General features: G+C 44.5%; 1 protein-coding gene across 9 annotated transcripts in view; it reads left to right on the forward strand.

Annotated features, from left to right (window-relative positions):
- The window catches only part of Cdk5rap2 (CDK5 regulatory subunit associated protein 2), a 183,163-nt gene that overhangs the window by 150,249 nt on the left and 10,255 nt on the right, over positions 1–22,659 (forward strand). For all 9 annotated transcript variants that reach the window (XM_038334749.1, XM_038334754.2, XM_038334753.1 and 6 more), the window contains 9 exons: positions 589–767; positions 4,906–5,025; positions 8,467–8,583; positions 10,571–10,760; positions 11,646–11,770; positions 12,849–13,097; positions 14,702–14,779; positions 15,635–15,900; positions 18,691–18,834. In XM_038334749.1, the coding sequence (XP_038190677.1) occupies positions 589–767; positions 4,906–5,025; positions 8,467–8,583; positions 10,571–10,760; positions 11,646–11,770; positions 12,849–13,097; positions 14,702–14,779; positions 15,635–15,900; positions 18,691–18,834 (1,468 nt within the window). The remainder of the gene's footprint in view (positions 1–588; positions 768–4,905; positions 5,026–8,466; positions 8,584–10,570; positions 10,761–11,645; positions 11,771–12,848; positions 13,098–14,701; positions 14,780–15,634; positions 15,901–18,690; positions 18,835–22,659) is intronic.

Raw genomic sequence — 22,659 nt, forward strand, 5'->3', positions numbered from 1 at the left:
TAAGCACAGTCTCTTCCCTTCCTTTTCTTCCTTGATTCCAGACTTATGCCCATGGAGGCCCTTCTAAGGACTGACTGAGGTTGTATGGATGGTCAGTCACAAAGAGAAAGTTATCCCTAAGTGTTCAAACACATGGTCCAGCATGGGATCATGGTGTGGGAAATGACATTTCTTTTTAAAATTTTAAGAATTAATTTCTTAGCCGGGCGGTGGTGGCGCACGCCTTTAATCTAGCACTCGGGAGGCAGAGGCAGGCGGATCTCTGTGAGTTCGAGGCCAGTCTGGTCTATAAGAGCTAGTTCCGGACAGGCTCCAAAGCCACAGAGAAACCCTGTCTTGAAAACAAAAAAAAAAAGAATTTCTTTTTGTTCATTTTTGAGAATATCGTATGAGTATTGTTTTTATATTACTGCTTCTTTCCTTCAGTTCCTCCCACCCCCCTTTCTTCTCAAATTCATGGATTCTTACTCTTTAATTATAATTATTACATATATATATGTAAATACATACATACATTTATAAATCCAATCTTCACTAGATGATCTCAGGAGGTTATATTTGGATATGACTTTTCTTTTGATCTTGAAGGTTGAGAACTGAGGAAGACAACTTAACCCACCATCATCTCCTGCCTGACTCTGCCGAGCCTTCTGCCTCTCACGCACTGTCAGATGATGAGATGTCTGATAAATCCTTCCTGTCTCTAGACCAGAAGACAGACAACAGGACTGGGAAGTTCCCGGCTATGGAGAACCATTTTCCTCAAGGTGAGCTCAGCTTCACTAAGTACCTTAGGCATAACCAGGCTGTCTTGTTTTGATGAGCAGAATGGGTTTATGTCTGAGCATTTCACCAATGGAGGGAGAACCAGAGCTGCTCATGGAGGATGGTTTATCAGCGGAAGGAGCCATGATGTTACAGTGTGCTAGCAGTGAGGAAGTCTTGGTTTCTTTTTAAATGATGCCTCGGGTGATCTGCTCTTTTCAAAGGGTGGGTAGAAAGCCCTGGGGATATGTCACTGTTGTTAATTGTCCTTTAGTTTCTGCACATCCTGAAGCAGGTCCCTTAAGAGATGACTCTTGGCCATAGCATCAGGCCCTTTAATTTGGTCTAGTCAGGCTGCTGCAGCTGAATACAGGGGACTGCAGACAGCACAGATCCATCTCTCACAATTCTGGTGTGCAGAAAGCAGAGGTCAGTGTGCCTTACGGGCAGTGTAGTTGAGTTCTGTGAGCATCCTCTTCCCACTTGAATTCTGACATAGAGGAAGAAAGGTCAGGGGAGATCCCTATGGTCTATCCGCAAGAACATTAATTCATGGGCGTTGAGTCCTCATGACCTAATTTCCTCCAGGGGCTCAGCTCCCTGACACCATCACACCTGTTCTAAGGGCTTCAGCATGGGAATTTCAGATTCTGCCTTGTTCTGCCTTGTTCTGTTGCTGGGTGTGAACTAAACTAGCCAAATCAGCTTCCCAGGGACCTTTTCCATTCTCCTTTCTGCTTACAGCCTTCATTTCTTTTCTTGGGGTAGAAGCTGGATTTACTGTTTGTCACTCAGTATGTTTCAGAGATCCAGAGTACTATAGAGGCAGGCCATATGGACTTGTGCTTAGCAAACTTTTCCACCCAAGGGGCAGATAGCAAGCATCGGAGGCTGTGCAGGGTGTGTCCTCTTAAAGAGTTGCACAGCACTGCTCTAAAGCACAAAGTAGCTATAGGTAATGTGCATGGTCCACATGAGCTCATTCACAAGAAGGCAAGGTGTGGAGCACAGCCTGTGTGTCAGGCCTTTGATGTGTATAAACTCTGTACCTCTCTTGATGGTCTCTGATCTCTTGCCTATTCCAGTGGGTTTTTTCTAAGTCACCACAGTGAATTCTGTAACACACCGGACACTAGCACTCCTTGCTAAAACCTTTTGTTAATACCAAATTACATAAGCCATTGCTTTCAAAAGTATTTGAAGTGTTTGGTTTAAACAACTAGATTTCTTTTAGATGGAGAAGCCGACCAATATGTCAATGATACTAGAACCAAGTCTTTGCCCCATGGTGTCCTCTGAGACTCCTCTGGATACTCAGGTCCCACATCTTAGATGTACCTAGCATATGACACGCACATTCTTGGTATAACTCAGGAACCAACCAAATCTTCCAGTGGCCAGTCACCTGGACCTTATTTCCTGGCGTTTCTGGTGGTATCCCTTAGAGATTTTTGTGAGTACTTGCTTTTTCCATCACTTCTGGTTGTGGGTTCTGCCCTCATCTACTTTAGGTTAGACTATAAATCATTTCCCTGTCCTTAGTGCACCCCATTTCTACACTTAGTCCAGTGTAACACTTAGCCCCTCTCCAGGATACTGAAACCACTGCATGAGGTCTGATCACATGGGTGGAGGAGCAGCATAAATGGATCATTAAGAGGGAATGTGATCCCATTTTCTCTATGTGGTCTTAGGCACAGCTCTCTTCTGCCTATCCCTGTATTTTTTTTAATATAAGAGATAAAGGTTAAAATAAATATAGATAAAAATTTAATCTTTCCAAATCTCAGAGTGGTTCAGGCCTGTCTCTTGTCTCTGTTCAGCAGGGATGTGTCTGGGCTGCCCGTTCCCTCAGTGCATCACTATCCCTTTTCTTGAGTGGGAGCCCAGTGCTCTGGAGCCATTGAAATACAGCCACTGCTCGCTTTTTTGTTTTGTTTTTTTATTTCTCTTCAGCCTTTTCTTCTCTGCATCTGTTTTTCCTTTTGTCACATTTGTAATCTGTATAGAGAAATAATTTGGCATTTTTTTCTTTGCTCACTTACCATTCTTTCATAGGCTTTCTGACATGTTGTCAGGTAGTGTCACTTTTAGTGGCTTTGGAACAGCCCTCTGGTGGCTGGACTGCAGTTGTCCTTCTGTTCCTGGAACGCAGCGCTCTCTCACAACTGTAAACAGTGCTGCAGGGGAGTCTTGAACTCCAGCCTTCCTCTTTGAAGGCATTTTCTTAATATAGATTCTCTAAATTTGGAACTGCCCAGCAGAAGACACACATTTTTTTCTCTTTCTTTTCTGTGTGTGGCGGATTTTATAGAATTTATGGTTTTTACAAGTTAGGACTTATTGGAAGAGTTTACTGTAAGACAGGAGGATCCTTTTCTCTTATTTTAGAAAAGGTGCTATAGTATTTCATTCTCCTCAGGATGGCTGCATAATTAATACATGGTGTCAAATTCCCCTGGAGGTGTTTCCGTCAGCCCATGTGATGATAATCCTCACTCTGAAAGATGGCCTGTGTGGAGCATCATCACTCCACAGTCAGCAGTGTGTGACTCAGATAAACCAGCAAGGAAGGTGGCAGTCCAAACCAGCGAGCTGGCTGACTCTGGGCTGACGGACTTCTGGAAGAAGGTTGGCAGGACCTCGAGGCTGGGCCGGGAGGAGCACAGACAGGCTTTCCCGCCTGCAGCGGGAGGGAGGCAGCGGGAGGCAGACATTCCACTAAATGACTTGCCGCACTTCTGGCATTAATAGGAGATAGCTGAAGGTCTGGGAATTAAGTCATCTCATAAACATTCAAATTCATGGCAAAATTACTATTTAATTAGGAAAAGATCTGTAACATTGTGCTACTTTTAAATGAAAGCCATTTTGGAGGAATTAAAACTGGGTCATAACATTAGTATAATGTTTTAAAACAAACATTACTAAGACATACTGAGTGTACCCTAACTGATGAATTAAAGGCATTAGTTTTGCCTTTGGATATTTAATGTGATTATGTTTTAAACACTGACTCTGGAAATCCACCTCTAGAGTGAAACTATTCTTCCTGTTTTCTCTGTTGAAGTGAGATGTGGCAGAAGGTAAAAAAATTAATACATGCTCATTCTAGGAAATTTGGAAAGATTAAGTATTTATTAAGTGATATGTTAAAATGTCAAATGGAAGTTTTAAAAAACCTGAAATCTTGAGGTAACTGCAATTAATATTTCATTGTAATTGCTTTTTTGATTTATTTGCTTATACTACCTATATGTTCTTATATAGAGTTGGGATTATGTTGTAACCAGTTTTATATCTTTTGAAATTTGCCATAACATAACACATTTTCCATATTTATAGTTTTCATTGCATAATTTAATAGCTGTGTAATCCCTCAGCATAGTGAGTGGACTTCGGTTCAGTGAACAATTTGAGTTGTTTCAGTTTCCTGTCACTTGTAAACTCAGATGAGTGTTTTCATGCTTTCTGGCAAGTGCCTGTGAGCATCTTACGTGAGCTCCTTAAATAGAGTCCTGGAAGTAGGACTATTTGGGAACCGACACTGGAGAACTTTCCTAAAACCAGTGATATCAGTAGCCCCAGAGGGTCGTACGCATTTATACTCATACAGCAGTGATCTCAAAAACATGCTTTTTATTACCTCTCTCACTAGCATTGTTTTAAGTCTTGAAATTAATGAATGATAAAGGGATAGCATACTCATTGCAGAAGAAAAAGAAAACTAGACTAGAAAATTATCTGGATTCATTAGGAAGGTAATTTAATCAACTCTCAGGCAGTTCAGGCTAACTTGAAAGTGATCTGTTAGTTTCACCATAAGGAAGATTTTAAATTAATATTTGATATTGAGAAGAATAAAAGGCTGCATTAGAGTTAGCATTAAAATTGTATGGAGTATAATTTTTGTGTGTGATGTAAAGTTACTTCCTTATGGAGGGCTGCAGAGAGCCATTATTGAGCCATGACGATGGGCTGTGGGAAATAGCTTGGCCTCCCCAAACCTGGGAAAGAATTGCCAGCTGCTGACTATCTCAATACATCCAGTGCTACTGAAATTTCAAGATCTCTGCATAATCTACCAATTACTCAATTTGTTGGGGGCTTCAGACTTTAAAATGTTCTTCCTTCCTGTAGACTTACTAATGGAACACATACAGGAAATTAGAACTCTGAGAAAGCATTTGGAAGAATTTATTAAAACAAATGAGAAACTCCGGAAACAGCTGGAACATCAGAGGTCTGAGACTGACCAAGGTAAGGAAGGACTTTCCCAGGGTAAGAAATGGGGTTTGGTGGTTGCTGCTCTGTGATGTGTTTGCCTGAAGAGGCTCTCTGTGAACCAGACTGGGTGGAGAAATTGGCTAGCCTCTGGGGTCCTGAGCTGTAACCGTGTTCTCACTATAGTGGTATGGATTGGGATTCTAAAATAGAATAGAACCGTATTTTTCCTTTTTATCAATAGTAGCCTATAAGCTGGGTAGTGGTGGTGCACACCTTTAATTCCAGCACATGAGAGGCAAAGACAGGTGGATCTCTGTGTGTGTGAGACCAGCCTGGTCTACAAGAGCTAGTTCCAGGACAGGCTCCAAGGCTACAGAGAAATCCTGTCTCAAAACAACAACAATAATAATAGATCATAAATTGACATCTGGCAAATCTTTCATGCCAAAGAAGGCCAGCACTATTCCCACCCCACCTCAGTTTGCTTTGAAGGGAATGGTCTTCCTTTAAAACTGAACACCTGTAAGACACTCCTTCACATGGTTCAGAAACCAGCTGTTGCTCACTGTAACTGTTAACCCCTCCCTCCCTTCTTTCCTTCTCTCTTTTCTTGGTTTCCTCTGTAGTCATTGTATTATAGAAGTTGGTTTGGTTGCCCTTGGTATGGCTGTAGCTCTTCTGTTGATCGGTGTTGACTTCAGCAGTTCACTCTAGTCTTTGTTGTTTCATGAAACATGGTTTTTCTGCTATTAAATAAGGCAGTGTCATGAACAAGGCCTTGCTCAGTGCTCACTCAATAAATAGTTGCTTTTATCACTGTTGGTTTTATTTTACTATTTTATGTAACACGGCTAGTTTAACTTTCAGTCTTTCCATGCTTTGCCGTTGAGGATGCTGACACCATTTTAGAGATGAGATCACTGAGTTCTAGAAATGTAGGACTCATTGATAAAACTCAAGACTTGAACCCCAGCCCATTTTTCATTGCTCTGTAGTCCATACATAAGGCTGGTTCTGGGAGTTCTATGTATGCTTCGATTTCCGCTGTGGTTTGCAAGAAGCTTCCAGTCTTCTGCCTGGGCTTCCATTCATCCCCTGAACCCTTCATCCTCCTCCCTCACCCCTAGGAAATTTGATTAATTTGAGTTATTAGTTGTGTCAAACACAGGAACAAAATTCATGCCCAGGGCCTTGATGTTCACTCTTGGTAATGCCTGAGTTAGATTCATTATGTTTTACATTTTCCCCAGCAAATCCAGTTATGGAATTATTTGGGGGTTCAAATGGCCATCCGCTACAGTGGAGCCCAATTGTAGAATAATTCCTCTGACAGGGACGTTTACAGAAAGGCAATCATAACGTCTTCACTCTCATGGAGAGATGTGCCGTTCTCGCCTTATTGTCACAGTTTCTGGAAAGACAAAACAAAAAGCAGTCCTCCCTCCCCCTGATGTGAAATGTTTATCTTGGGGATCACTCTGAAAAGGCAAGACTCTATACGATGTCAAGGGGGAATGTCAAAAACTCTTATGCCTTAGAGGCTCTAGCTCACTGCAAGTTGTCTGGTCTGACTGCAGAGGTAGTACTCAAAGCAAAGTCTTGCCACATAGCATCCAGGTGGTCTTCATTAGGGCAGTTGGGCCTAGGTAGATTTAGTGAATCAGGAATGTTTTATGGCCTATTATTTACTTATTTTCAGGTAATTCCCTGGTATCGATCAGTTCGATGTTGGGGTTTCTGCTGCTTGTTCTGATGAGTCTGTGGTTCTCTTGTGGCCTCACTCTCCGTTCATCTAGAAACACAAATGAGAACCACAGTACAGCAGCATGGGTGTTTTTATTGTGCTAACCAAGGCTTGGCAGGGAGGTAGGCAACCTGCCCAATGCCTTGCAGCTGTTAAGCAGGAGATAGGCAGGAACTCTGAAATGATCCCAGAGTTCACTGGGACAAGTAGGAGAAGAAGTGGGAAGAGACATTTGTGAATAAATATTAGTCTGATTTAATTTTGTATGACTCACGTGCCAGAGAAGTTCTGTAGAGTGGGAAGAATATTTCCAGGAGAGCTAGCCACACCTTGTTTAGAAGGGGGTGTGGATGCACACCATAGACACTTATATGCATATCCAGTGCTTTCAGCTGCAGGGAGCTGGGAAGAAATGTGAGAACAAGCATTGGAAACAAGGACTGATTTTTATACCTCCATTGATCACAAGAACCCCAGCAGCAGAGAGCTCTGAGGCAGGGTTAGGCTGACTTCCTTCCATGGTGACTATTTACTGTCAGTGTCCCATCCTCCTAGGACAGTGTCCAAGGCATGGGAGGGTCTGGAGCTTCTCTCTTCTCTAGTGCACCATCTCCTTGAAGCCCTCAGCAGATTTCACTTAGGTCTCACTGGTTGCCGGAGACCCCTGCCCATGTCCTCACCTGGTGTCTGGGAGCACAGGGTTGTGGCATTTTGGTTGTGGTGTAGTAAGTGAACTGAATCAGTACAGAAGCCAGGAGGGAAGCATCTGCCTGCCACATGGAGAAGACACTGGGCACCCTGCAAGTGCTTGAGGCTGGCTGTGAATGGAGCACCCCAATAATAGCTGCAGACAAGAAAGCTGTGCTGAGCTTCGGAGGCCAAGGAGGTGCCCAGCACAAGGCATGCCCTAGGTTGAATGACATAAAGTGCCCCCCATCTAATTCTAGATCCCATTCTCCACAGTGTACACTTCTAGACAGGGAATTAAGCCAGTAATTGATAGAGTAGAGTTTTGACGGGGGAAGTGGGTGTGAAGAGCATAAAAGTCACCTGGTTATCAGCATTTTCTGGACCTGGGGTCTGAATGGAGAGAGAATAGTGTCTGTTGTGGCACGGGAGTAGAGCAATGGAGGGGCTTGAATTCGACGCAGAGAAGTGTATTGTTTGTACTATAGACCACCAGATATTTTTCAGCATGCAATAGCAGTGATTGGGTTGTGCTCGAGATGTTAACGTCATTGGTAAAGCAGCAGGGAATGAAGCTAGACGAGGTGCTTAAGGCCTAGAGCATAGAAGAAAGTCTGCGTAGGGAAATTTAGGATAGTCCCTCATGCAAGCCTAGGTCAGGAATTGGAGTGTGCCTTCTCCTAAGACAGGGATAGGGTAAGAAAGACCAGAGGGGGCAGAGTCAGACCGAGCTGCCTCAGAGACAAGGCCCAAGGCCTAAGAGTCAGTTGACCATGATGGTTGCTACTGTCATCTTTCACCCTGCTGTGGTTCAACTCTCATCTTGGTTCATCTTCAGGACATGTTGATATAGAAGCCTCCTCTTGCCTCCCTTTTAAGCTCATTGTCCTTGCCCTTTAGACTCTGGCTGTGTGTTACGTGGTCCATGGGCTGGTTTTCATTGCATGCTATATTTCTTCATTGTTTCGGCATATTTCCTAGGAGCATTTATCCATCCTGTCTGGAGGCTGTCTATAAGTCACCATTCATGTGTGTTCTTATAGGTTCCACAAATGTTTCTGCTTATGGCTCAGAGCTGCACAGCTCTCTGACATCAGAGATACATTTCCTGAGGAAGCAGAACCAGGCCCTCAGTATGATGCTCGAGAAAGGGGCCAGAGGTAAGAAATCAGGGGCCACTTGCAGCCTAAATTCCAAAGTCCTTTGTCAAAAGATATCTGGAGGTGACACCCTAGATTCCAAAGGGGCGGGCCTAACAGTTTTCTACCTTTAACTGCACACCAATCCTGTGGAGCATTCCTTGTTTTATAGCTAAGAAAACAAGGGCACAGGTGGGTTACAAACCACTGCACCTACCTGTTGTGACAACTAGAGTAAAAAGCCCCCAGAGCAGCTGGGTGGTGGTGCTGGTGCCCGCCTTTAATCCCAGCACTCGGGAGGCAGAGACAGGCAGATCTCTGTGAATTCGAGGCTAACCTGGTCTACAAGAGTTATTTCCAGGACAGGCTCCAAAGTTCCAGAGAAACCCTGTCTCAAAAAACCAAGAAAGAAAGAAAGAAAAAAAAAAAGCCGCCAGAGCAGAGTCTCTACCAGGGTCTCAGCACATGTTACTGTATTTTCTCATCCCATCCCAGGAAGAGAGAAACACTGGAAATTTATTACTGCCAAATCTTTACTGGAGATTTTCTCCTACCAGCGAAGTTTATCCAGCATTCCTTATAAAGATCCTTAATTCCTTCTCTTGGAGCTTAGCTGCCAATGAGCTTTTACTTATGTTACTGTTCATACTAATAATGATTCTAGAGTGAAGAATTATTAGCTCTGTTTCTCAAGTAAGAATTCACAGCCTAAGCAATTGCCCTGATGTGGTCACTGAGCTACAGGTGCCGGAGCTGGAATGTAAGCCAGCTTATCCCACAGTCCTGGGGGGATATGATACTGATTTTGCCTTAAGAGTCAAAACTGGGGCTCATGCAGTTCATGCATTCATTCAATAACTTTTCTCTATCCTGACCTACAGGGGAGCTTGGTAGACTGATACAGAAATAAACAAGCCCGTATTTGCATTAGAAAGCTATAATCCGATGGATGAAATGAGCAAGCCTATAGCAAGGAGGAGTGAGGCCTGCTGTGATAAAAGGCAGGCCCCTCAGCTCAAGTCCTCAGGATCCAAGTCTACAAAGGAAAGGGATGCTTATCCCTTGTTTGCTTATCCAAGGTGTCTGAGGGTCAGAGGAGGAGAAGAGAGAAGGCCCAGGTTAGAGATGGAGTGATGCAGCTGTGCTGATGTCACGTGGACCAGCAGGAGCCCTTGCGCACGTGGAAATACTTGAATCCTGGTTAATAGTAGATCTGCATCCAAGGCTGTGCCCCTTTCTGTCCATATGGCTACAGGGAAGCCTTACCCCTGTCTCTCATTTGTTTCTCATCTGGAAGATGGGGAAATTCCCAGGGCCTGCCTTGGTAGTATGCTGCAAAGACAGGACATTGAAGCACGAGAGGGCTTGCTGTAGTGCCCATACAGTTAGTGCTACTGTTGCCACTCCTTTGGCTCTTGTGTGGTGTGTCTGAGGCCTGGGCTAATAATAAGCCTTTCCAGACAGCAACTCTGCATCCTCAGTCTGGCCCAAGGGAGGAAGCTGAGGCACTGAGGAGTGAAGAGCTTCACTTAGGGTCACAGCCAGCAATTGGAGAAGCTGCACTAGAACTCTGCCTCTGTCTCCCTGCTGGGGGCCTTATTGTTTTCTGAGCCTCCAAGGGTATTTTATTCCTCTGGGTAGCCCATGGCCTCCTGTGGAGTTCTGCAGGAGGCTTGCTGCTCTCCATACTCACTGATATCTGGGTTCCTGCCTGTCGCTGTACCCACCATGTATACTCTCTAAGGTAAAGTAACAGAGGTTTTCAAGAACCACTATGTAATAGGAAGTTAAGTAGACCCCTTTCATTCTAGTGATGTTTAATCTGCAGCCTTGATATTGACAGATTTACCTGCCTAAAATGCATGGATAATTGGAATGCCGAAACTATAAATGCCAGATTAAATCTCATTCTTTTCTGTATTCTTGGAGTGCTTGAGCTGAACTGCCGTGCCAAGGTAATAAGGTTGGAAAAAACAAATGGTATCCTTTCTCATTTTGGTATTTGCAGATAAACAGAACGAGAATGAGAAATTACTTGAGTCTCTGTCTAGGAAGGCTGCAAGTCTTGAGCACCTTCAGCTAGAGTACACCAGTGTGAAGGAGGAAAATGGAAGGTTACAGAAAGACATCAGTGAGAAGGAGAGACACAATCAGCAGCTGACCCAGGAGATCTGCAGCAGCCGCCAGGAGCTGAGCAGGTGGGCTTGACTCGGCTGGCCCTGAGGGCCTGTTATGCCTGAGGATGTGATCGTAGCACTAGGCACAGTGACTCCAACCCTAGTGTGCAGAAGCAAGCATTGTCAGCTGGACATAAAATGTGTGGAAAGTGGTCCTCTAAAGGAGAAGGAGGATGCTTGGAGTGGCTAGTATTTTCACTAGGGTGGTTAAGAAAGGGCTTTCTCAAAAGACCCCTTTTAATAGAGAGCCACACAGTGAACATGTGAGGTGAAACTATTGGAGGTGACCATGTTTGGCAGAAGGCACATAGTCCCTAAGACAGTTGCTGTGGCAAACCAGAGAAGGTGCTATGCTTGACTATAGTAGGAGCTGAGGGAAGGGAGGAGGGTGGATGCTTAATCATGTTTGACTTCTGGCCCTCTAAAGACTCCAGTTTTGCTCCTGATGGCATAGGTCACTGAGAGACTCTGAGTGAGCCAGGGAGATGTACATTCTTCCTCTTAGACTCCACTTTATTCCTTTCTGTCAACACACAGGGCTGTCTCTTCTGTCTGAGTCACCTCCCTCATCCCTGCCCAGGTGCCCTCAGACATCCCTGAGTGGAGGTCCTGGATCTTCCCTACCTATGTACCTCTAGAAAGTGACAGCCTTTTGGGTTTCTATGGCAGGAATTGGAGGACACCTTCCTTTAGAATGTCTATAAAGGTTACTTGAGAGAAGGTCTATTAAGTGTGAGGCATAGGCTATGTGGGAACTGGGAGCTGTGATGGAACTCTTAACCATCCATGTCCTAGCACATTTTGTCCACACCCTCTGGCTGAGATGGCCTGGGCCTGTTCTGTGCGTACTGGATATGCCTCCTGGAGGGAGAATTAACCCTTCCAACCTTCCTGGGTCTATTTCAGGGTACAGGAAGAAATGAAATCAAGGCAGCAGCTGCTCTCACAGAACGATAAGTTGCTCCAGGCCCTCCGAGTGGAGCTGAAGGTGTATGAGAAGCTGGATGAGGAACATAGGAAGCCACAGAGAGGTACTGTATGCTCAGGGCCAGGCCTGAGGCATCTCAGGGCTATGAGCTCACCCAAAAAGCTGTTCACTGGATGTGGGAGGACATGGCTCTTGTTTTTCCCTATCCTACCATTAAACCCATACTGGCCCATAGATAGACTAGGTATCATTAGAAGCAAACTCTTTGGCCCACTCTTTGTTTTTCTATGTAGCACAGACTGGCCTTAAATTAAAAATCCACATGCCTTAGCCTTACAGGTATATATCACTTAAAGCTAAAGTCTGGAGTCTCACTTCTTTCATCTCAGCTTGTTCTGACTTCACCAGTAACTGGGTCAGTTATAGGCTCTATAAGCAGGTCTGTCAGTATCCACCGTGAGGAGCTGTGAAAATTAAATGAGGGCATTTATTGAAACAACTTAGCCACATTCCTGGCACATAGTAGGCATCCAAGAAATAACTTTGTCATAGATTTCCCGTCATTCATCCAACAGATATTCCAGAGTGCCGCCACATGCTGGACATTACTCTTAGGTGCTTTTCAGCCTTGGTGTGCTCTGTTTCTAGAGAATGCAGATCAGAGTGCCTGACTATAAGGTCTAACATTTGAGAATCAATTTGGAGGCACAGTGGGGGGTTTTCTAAAACTAATTTTCCAGATGGTTTCTCCCTATTGAAAGTTTATCTAGAAAGGGTCATCTCTCAGCTTTTGTGTCTTCTCAAGTTGCTTCTCTTATTCTTGCTATTGTGCCTGCCTTTTTAATATACTATAGCCCTTAAAATCATCCCCTTTCATTCTATAATTCTGGTCCAAATAGATTTTATTACTACTAGACATAATTTCAGGGTTTGGTGTGCAATTTGCTAGGCTTTTATGGCCAGAAGTGAAATTAATTTCTAGCTCTTACTTAGCTTGTGGAATAGCAGCAATTAAGTCAGCCAATATTTTTGTTTTTAAAGTTGAGTTGTTATTTTAAATTGTACCTAGTTCTTAGGAGGGGGCTGGATGGTGGGGCTGGGTTGAAATGCCCTTGAGTCTCTTTGATGGCTGACCTTTGATCTTGGGAAATGTCAAAGCTTTCCTTTGTATGTGCCTGCAGAGGCCCAAGGTGAGGCATCTAAAGAAGGCTGGAATGGGCCCGATTCTTTCAGCGACCTGCATGGCCTCTTGACAGAGATGAGGGCTCTCCGTGAGCAGCTAGAGAGGAGCATCCAGACTAACAGCGCCCTGAGGAGCAGGCTGGAGGAGCAGCTGTCACGGGGAGCGAAGACGCCCCAGGAAGGGGCCCTCACTCTGGCTGTCAAGGCCCTGACTGTCACCGAATGTTCCCTTCAGCTGGATGAGCATGGTAGGACATTCAACTCTCTGGGTCAGTATGATATGCGATCCTCTGATTGATGCCCTCTGGCTGCTCTCAGCTCACCTTTTAACATCATTGCATAGTCTCTGTGTAGACACTGGGTTCTCTGGAAGTAGAGTTATGGCTTCCAGTGGCTCGTGCTGTCTTGTCTTGCTGTTTAGTCCCACCTACAGCTCACCAAGAACTTTTGCCTTGGTTTTGGTTTTGAGGAGAGGATTTCTTTGTATAGCCATGGCTGTCTTGGAACTCTCTATATACCAGGCCAGCCTCGAACTCAAGGGATCCCCCTTCCCCTGCACATCTTCAAGGTGTGCACTACGACTCCCCACTCTCTTGTTGCCTTTAATTGAGATCCTAAGCCCCTTCCTTACTCTGGCTTTCAACATCTCATAAGTCCCAGAAAGCTTCCTGGTAACAACTGGGTCTGATTTGCATTTGCTTGTGTACTTGTATGGCACTAGAGATGCCTGGGAAGGGCAGAGGATATGCAGACTTGGCCACACACACCCAGCAGGGGCTGGAACCAACCAGCAAGCAGCTCACATATGTGCTTCCTACCGACTATATTGTCCGTCTGTTACCTTACCATTTCCCTGTTGGTTTAGAGTTCTAGTTTAAAAAATAAATGGTAGCATGTCTTGCTGTTAAATAATATTATTAGGATAAAACCCAGCAGGGTTTTATCTCAGCAGATGGGGTGGTCTTATTAAAGCATATTTGCCTGGAGTACCATTACTCCACATTCATGGTGGAAGAAACTTGCATGGGAGATTCCAGCACCTGAACATACTTATTGTTCTGCCACTGGCATGCTGAGTTATCTCGGTCTCCTGGTCTCTTTCTTTGACAAACAAATTACAGCATTGTTCTGCCCACTAAGCACTTAAGAGTTCAGGAGCTTCTCAGGGGTGAGAGTGCTTCATGTATTATCTAACGTCTCATGGACCTCCAGTCAAGTGTTTCAGATGCATTCCCTCTGAGTCTTGTTGCAGGTCCCTTTCCTCTCATGTTCAGGTTACTGTATCAGCTTCCCTACTAGCTCTTCCACTCTAAAACATAGACCTCAACCTAACATTTCCCACCTTAAGCGGGTCACTTAGCCCTCAAGGTGCAAGTCCTGCATCCTACTAAGCCCTTCCCTGTACCCAGGCCTTAGCTACAGGAATTGTGTATCTTCTCCCTAAATGATGGCTCATACTCTGCTTGACTTTTCTTATCCTCTTTCCCTCGAGGCACTGAAAACGTTTTAAAAGATAAATCAGGCATCACCTCCTGGGATGCCCACATAGGGTCCCCCCCACCTGTCTCTATACTTAGCTCCCTTATCCTTGGCCACCCTGAGATGAAGTTAATTTCTACCGTTTTGACAGGAGGGTTCTTCAAGAGAGGGCTCTGTCTGCACAGGGTACCAGGGAGTGAATAGAATATGCATGGTTCTGGCTACAGGACTGTGTGCGGTGAAGGTGTGAGTGAATGTTTAGTTTCTAAAATAAATGGATGCATGTGAGATACTCTACCACATTCTAATTCCATCCTTTCTCTAGTGTTAATGATGATAAAGCTCATTTCCTCTCTTGTTTTGTTTGTTATAGATGGCACCAAATGTCCTGAGGCCAGTGATAATTCATTTGATCTATTTGAGTCCACCCAGGCAATGGCACCTAAATCAGGTATAAACTGGTTAGCTGCAGTAGTGTTGGGTATGACATTAAAGCTTTTTAAATAGAAGAAAAAGAGGTCCCTGGCATCCCTGGCTTCTGGGCAGTGGTTTAGGACTAGGTTTTTATCTCTAGAAGATACTCTCCAAGCCACTGAATTCATCCTAGGAATTAACCAAGTACAAACTCAGAGACTTTAAACTTAAAGTTTTAAACTGAAACCACCTTTGTATGAATTTCAGGGTCTCTGGGATCCAGCTTCAGTAGTACTGGACAGTCTCCTCCCGCTGCAGTGGGGGCTGACCACACAGATGAGTCATTACCTCCAGCTGTGCTTTAATGTTCTCATGTTTTCTAATTTTCACCAGTCTCGTCCCCCCACTTCCTCAAGACTCAAGAATGCAGGCATCTCTGTAAAATACCTCTCCAACCACCCCAGTCAAAATCAACCAAGTTAAAAAGCAACAGGATTTTTCTAGCTACATAATGCTGACTTCTGTGTGGGGCAACTCAAGCTGCCCCTTCCAGGGAGCCTTCCTTGACTTCTCTCCTTGCTCAGATAGCTCTTTAACCTTGATCTCTGGCTCACTCATGTTGCATTTATAATTCCTGCAGCTTCAGTATTCCCATTAGACTCTGAACTGTTGTCATGAAAATAACAGCATTGTTCATCTTACCAGCCTAGGGTCTACCACAGAGTGAGTGTTCAATAAGCATCAGTTATGTTGATTCCAGTCTTTGCTCAATGTAAGGTAATACAGCTGTCAGCTCAAGGCCAGGCCCCGTTGCTCTCATGTTCTCTCAGCATGACTCCGTGGACACAGGTGCCACCCCAGGTAGATCTAACATTTCCCTCTTCTTCTGTAGCTTCCGAGACTCCTCTGCTGTCTGGAACTGACGTGGACTCCCTCTCCTGTGACAGTAGCGCCTCCATCATCAGCCCCCCTTGCATGCCCTGCCTGGTTGCTGAACACCATGTGTGGGCAAGCAAGAGTGGCCACCATATGCTGGGCCTGATTGAGGACTATGATGCCCTCCATAAGCAGATCAGCTGTGGCCAGAGACTGCTTGCCAAGATGGACATTCAAACTCAAGAGGCTCTGGGCCCCACAAGTCAAAAGCTGGGGCCAAAGGTAACCTAAGTGTAGAGCTGATATAGTGAGATCCTTCCTGTTCTCAGTAAGCAGAGGGGCTGGCTACATTCTCTGGAAGATTCCTAATAGCCTAGACTTCAGTAAAGCCCTAAAAGGGAGGAGTTGGGAACTGTTGCACATGAAAGCGCAGAGGTGAGGGGGCAGGCTGTTGGTGATCAGTGGCCAGCATGTTGAGATTGTACCCTGGTTTACGGTGGCTACTGCTGTGTGACTTCTTCTCCTCTACTCTTTGTCCCTTCATCTTCTTGGATCCAGTCATTCCACCCCTCCACTTACACACCATGTGGGCAGACTTGTCTGCTTGGCTCCTGGGCTGCTGTGGGGGAGTTAGAGGCCCTGATCTTCATGCACACTGTACCAGACCCAACCAGGTTGTCCCCTTACCACACAGAGCTCCACATCTGGCCGTGAGCCATACTGACTGTGCCATACTGTAATTTCTCACAGCCACTCAGTGATGCATGTGTTCCTGAGAGATGTTCTATGTCCACCTTAAGGTCATCTTCCTGCAGAGGAGATTTTGTGTGTGTGCGTGTGTGTGTGTGTGTGTGTGTGTGTGTGTGTGTGTGTGTGTGTATGTGTGCACGCGTGCGTGCTCAGAACAGCCCTATGAAGGAGGTTATATCAGTCCAGTGTGGAGATGCTGAACACTAACAGTTCTCAGTCCTGCAGCCAGCATGCTCTGTTTTCTGGCCAGTGCTGGCCGACTGACCCCCTTCTCTCTGGAAAGCAGCTCTAAGGTCTTCTGGTTGCTGGGCTGGCTTCAGTCAGTCTGCCCACCGTCAGTCACCACTCTTTCCCCGACATGTCCCATTCTGAACAGGCAGGGCCACAGGTGTTGTCCTTGTTTCCCCCCATATCTGTCTTCAGCCTCCTTCTTCTGACTTTTCTGGCTTGGCATTCCCCTTCCTCAACTTTGCTCTTCTCCCTACCTCATCTTCCTGGAATCCTCCTCATCTCAAGTTACCCGTTGTCACAGACTTACGTGCCTGACACAACTCATCATGTGGTTGACATGCATTACCTCCAAGGCACCAGGTGAGAGATGGTAATAGACCTTTGAGCGTCCATTAGTCACAGCTTCTGGACCCCACTTTTAAGGTTTCTTTTCCTTTGCATGTATATGTAGGTATGGTGTGCATGTACATATGTATTATGTATGTGATTACCTGTATGTGATCACATATATATGTGCAGAGGTCCGATGTTGACTTCCAGTCTCATTGCTGTCTACATTCTTTTTGGAGGTGGAGTTTCTCAATTGAACCCAAACTCACTGATCACCAGTGTAGCTAGCTAGCTTGTTTGAGAGTCTGGATTCCCAAACTCTCCCTCTTTAGTGCTTGGATTTTAGATGGCCACCACACCCGCCCAGCTTCTACATGTTCTTGCTCAAACTCTTATCTACCTGCTTGCTCAGTTAGTCTAGATTGTCGCTGAACACAGCTGAGTTCCCTGTGGTATTTGCTTTGGCTTTGTGTGTGACTTTGCTTTTTTTGTTTTACTATAGTTAACAACCATATTTGCATTTTGTCTTCTCCTAGATGATAAGCTCCATGAGAGACGGGATAGTGTTTTTTTTATGGCACATTAAATAAGCATACCTACTCCCCTTACCTTGTATAGAGTAAGTGCTTGGTAAATAATATTGAATGAATTAACACTAATAAGATTCCTGTTCTTTTCTGATTAAAAAATACTTGTTTTGAAAGCTAAAATTGTAGAAAAGAATAAAAACAAAACTTCTCTTCATATACCACTTAAAGGTCAGCACTTGTAATTGTGTGTGTGTGTGTGTGTGTGTGTGTGTGTGTGAGAGAGAGAGAGAGAGAGAGAGAGAGAGAGAGAGAGAGAGAGAGAGAGAGAGAGAGACAAAAATAAACACATATTTTTGGGACACTCGAAGTTTATCAAATAGTCAGAAATATGAGGTTCATATATTTCAGCTACGTGGTATTAATACTTTTTCTTTTGAGCACTTGCCTTTTTAGTGACTACCAATAAGCCACTGCGGACGTAGCATGGGCTATTCCTTCTTGCACTGTTTGTGGGCATGTCAACTGCAGTGGGTCATCTTTTTGTACAAATCTCTTACTAAATTTTGATTAGGTGTAAAGTAGGTTTCCCCATTTAAAGGCTGGGAAAGTTTTAGGAATCATGTTAACTGTTAACATGTTACTTTACTCTTCAGAGAGCTTGTGTCTATGGTTCTGAGCTAATGCCTGTCTCTATACACCTTTGTCTTTGTTGAATAATCATATTTTTGTCATTTTGCTGTCTAAACAGGTGTGCAGTTTTATAGCTGTCAGTTGCACAGAGAAATGCTTTTCAGTTTCCTCTTGCTCCTCTTTTTATCTCTCTTCTGCTGTGCCACATTCTTTCTGTTCTCTTGCCTCTGACACTTCTCCCCATGTGAGTGCCTCCAGCACAGAGACGGAGAGAGGTTCCAGAGACCCGATACCGTACATTCTCAGAAGGCCATCTGTGGCAAATATATCAGTGTTGTGCCCTGGGCTGTGTTGCTATCATTTGCTCTCTGGTGGTCTGAATGGAGTTACCGTGGGTTACTAACCATGGTTATTGACTGGGCTAAACTTACCAACAAAATTCTCTCTACTGTACAGCTCACCGGTATTGCATAACCCTGGTTCCCTCTCATCATGTGGAACAGGAACCCTAGTCTGAAGCCTTCTGCTGCCTATTAAATCATGCTTGTCTGTGAGTGATCCCTGTCAAGATGACTTGTAATAGCCTTGTTATCCTTTGTAGGTTCCTCTCTCTGTGCCTCTGAGCAAGTTTCTCTCCGGCATGAACACAGCCAGGCTGATCCTGGAAGAAGCTTCAAGGTTGCTGAAACTCTTCTGGAGGGTCTCAGTCCCCACAGATGGCCAGTGTTCACTTCACTGTGAACAGGTAGGTGATCCCACATGCTCAGAGGCTCAAGTACTCCAGAGAGGCCTGCATCTCTGTTCATTCTATGACCAGTTCAGAACTGGCCCACAGCTAATGTGCCCCACCTTGAGGATGTGTCATAGGACATGGTACCTGGGGTTTGGGGGCCATACTGAGTTCTTACCTAATTCCCAGCATGCCATTATTGAGTGGTATTCTGTTCACACTTTGTACAAAGTTCAGGCCCTGGGTTGTGGAACTGATTTGAAAGCATACATGTGTGAACTCTACGTTTGTTCTTGACTTGCTGGGTTTCACATGTCAGCTTGTCTTTATGGACCAGCTTGCTCATATTCCTAGCAATGCCTTGCACTTTAGGGCCTTCTGATCTATTGATGGCTTCCGCTGGATTTTTGTGAATAACTATTTAACTATTTGAGAGTGAAAGGCCAGAAGCCTTGTCTTGGCTTTTAGCAATAGGATTCATGTGTGTCCAGGCTACTCGCAGGAAAAGGGTGTTAGCTTTCTGCTTGGTAGCCCAGTGGATATTTTCTGTTTCATTTGACTGGATTGATAAATGTTTCCCAAAGGTGAGCACGAAGATAGAAGGGAAGTTTACATTTCAAGTCACTACTTCATTTAGTTTTGGCAGCTCTCAGACCTTCACAACCTGGCAGTGAGGTTGTTTGTACCCAAAGTTCCCATGACACGACTGTCCTGGGGAGCAATGGGGATACACTACGCTCAAGGATGTTTATAATCATGTGTGTGATATGGGGCAGCCATTCCAAGACCACTTTTAGTTGGTGGAGCTTTAGCTGAAAGATGGGTGATAATTGTATCACTTGAGCTCTAACCTTACTGGCTTTTCTTTCTCTGAACCCACAGAATCTTTTCTATCGGAGGCTTACATGACACTGACCGTCTGCCTGCTATTTATGTCCTATGACTCTGCTGACTGCCTTTTACCCTCAGGTCAAGAAAGAGGGCCCCTTGGTCGCTCAGCCATAGCATCATCTTCTGTTTCATCAAACACTTACATACATTGTAATTATATATTTGTTTGCTTAATGCCTGTCTCCCTCTGTTTTCCTTTAGGATCTATGTCTGTTTTGTTCATGTTTTTTAATGAATGAATGACTAGATGGATGAATGAATAATTTTTTCCACTCTCCAAAATCAATGACTGCTCTAAATTATGTTAAAGGTAACATGTTTGAGCTAAACAGTTTACCCTTGGTGCATTTTTTTTTTTTTTTGCCCCTGGCAGACAGAAGAAGCTGTTAAGTAGACAGAATCCAGTTTGTCTACTTTGACAGAATACATACCCCCCCCCCCCCACACACACACACATACACGAGTGTGCACACACACTCTTATAGTCCTGTTGATCCTCTTCCACCTGCAATGAATCCAGGGGCTATCAGTCTTTGTGTCGATGCACCCTCCTTGAAGGCGTCTTAGGTAATTGATTATGTTCACGTCAGCATTATAGGATTCAGAGCCGAGGAGGACCGCAGAGATGCACCATATGGTTGTGGTGTTCATGGACTGCTGTGTGGTACGAAGTTACTTCTGGGCACATTTCTTTTTTCTGCCTGGTCTTCATGTGGCGCCTTTTGCTTGGTGTGGGTGAAGCAGACTTCTGAGTTTATAGCAACAGGTCTAGGTGCTTGACAACCTCCTCTTTTCTCTGTGTTGTCTGTTTATCTTTATGTTTAACTCAACTCCCCCTGCAGCCCCTAGCAATGCTCTGGAAAGTGTGCATCAGTTTATCTGAGAAATGTATATGAAGGGTTACCAAATATAGACATATCCTTAAAACAGGAGACTCGTAGGATGGTGAGGGGTTAGCTTGGAGGGTCAGAGGTAGGTGATAATTTTTCTAATCAACACTGATTTGTAGATTTGACTTTGGAGCCATATAAAACTTTACATAATTATAAATAGAATTAATCAAAATGGGAGTGAGGGAGCAATGTCTAAAGATTCATAGCAATGGGAAGTCAGCCAGCCATACTGTGTATCGCTGGGGACATGGCCATGGGAGCAGACATGCCAGTGATACACCACATTGGTTTGAGACTTCCCCAAAGCACAGAGTTTTCAACGGTTTCTTTGGTTATGTTGTTCGTAGACAATGGTATTAATAATCTGGTATGTTCCTGTTGTAAGATAAGTGTAAATTCTTTACATTTATTTTTTTATGTGTACACACATGCTTGTGTACTGGCATGCAGGTGGAAGTCAAAGGACTGCCTGTAGAAGTCAGTTCACTCCTTCCACCACATGGGGCCTGGGACTTCACCTTGTTAGCAGCATTGGTAGCAGGTGCCTTCACCTGTGATGTAAGATAAACAGTGCAGAATTTCATTAGGAACTGAGAGTTTTACTGAAAGAAGGATAAATATGAAATCAGAGAAATGAAAACCATATGATCCTAAATTTGAATTATAAGCATAAAAATGAACTGTGATGCGTTTTCTGTTTTACAAATTGACTGAATCACTCCACATAAAATACTGTAGAAATAATTGTATTCAGAGCATCAAACCCAATAGATACCCTAAGACTGGTTCGGGGGTTGGGCCAGGCCTCCTACAGGAAATGGCTTATTTCAGGTCTGGGCAGATACACAAGATGAGCTTAGAACATACAACATCCTAGTGAGGAAGAGGGAGGTAAAGCTTGGACCTGCCCCATAGTATCCCCTGAAAGTTTTTGATAAGTGCAGTTGCTAGGACCTCACTTTTGCCAGCCTGTTGTGTACAACCAGGAGCATTGAAAACCACAGACTAAAAGAAAGTAGCTTGTAACAATGTACTTCTTGTTTGTATACTAAGTTGAATAGATTATATTTTTTTAAAAAAAGAAGTCTGACTTTGGTTGTTTTTCAGGATTTGATAGACTTTTTATTTTTTATAGACTAGGCATTCCTAATACAGTTGCTTTAAAAGTCTGGTATTTGGAGTTTGAGTTTTCATGCTCAGTGGTGCTCAGGAGTTATCTTGTGCTAATGCTGTACAGGTTCAGAGAACTTTGTAAGTGATGTATACTGAATGATTTTATAGACGACACGACATTGGAGGGAGCTTAAACCAGTGCCAGGCCTTGAACTGACAGTTGTCAGTTCTGGGCAGGTTCTATCCAATTCTGTTGACTTCATTATTATTATTATTATTAAAAATTTCTGCCTCCTCCCCACCTCTCATTTCCCTCCCCCTCCTCCCACTCCCCTCCCCCTTCCTCTCCCTTCCAAGGAGCAATCAAGGAGCAACCTGCCCTGCTGAAGTCCAAGGTCCTCCTCCCTCCATCCAGGTCCAGGAAGGTGCGCATCTAAACAGACTAGGCTCCCCCAAAGCCAGTACATGTGGTAGGATCAAAACCTAGTGCCACTGTTCTTGGCTTCTCAGTCAGCCCTCATTGTCCGCCATGTTCAGAGAGTCCGGTTTGATCCCATGCTTTTTCAGTCCCAGTTGAGCTGGCCTTGGTGAGCCCCGATTAGATCAGCCCCACTGTCTCAGTGGGTAGGTGCTCTCCTTGTGGACCTGACTTCCTTGCTCATGTTCTCCCTCCATCACCTCCTCATTTGGGCCTTGGGAGCTCAGTCCTGTGCTCCAGTGTGGGTCTCTTTCTCTATCTACATCCATTGCCAGATGAAGGTTCTATGGTGATATGCAAGATATTCATCAGTATGGCTATAGGAAAGGGCCATTTCAGGCTCCCTCTCCTCAGCTGCCCAAGAAACTAGCTGGGGACATCTCTATGGATACCTGGGAACCCCTCTAGAGTGAAGTCTCTTGCTAACCCTAAATTGGCTCCCTTAACTTCTTCCCTGCATCCCTA

The sequence above is a fragment of the Arvicola amphibius genome, chromosome 6 (assembly GCF_903992535.2).
Source record: "Arvicola amphibius chromosome 6, mArvAmp1.2, whole genome shotgun sequence".
Taxonomy (NCBI): domain Eukaryota; kingdom Metazoa; phylum Chordata; class Mammalia; order Rodentia; family Cricetidae; genus Arvicola; species Arvicola amphibius.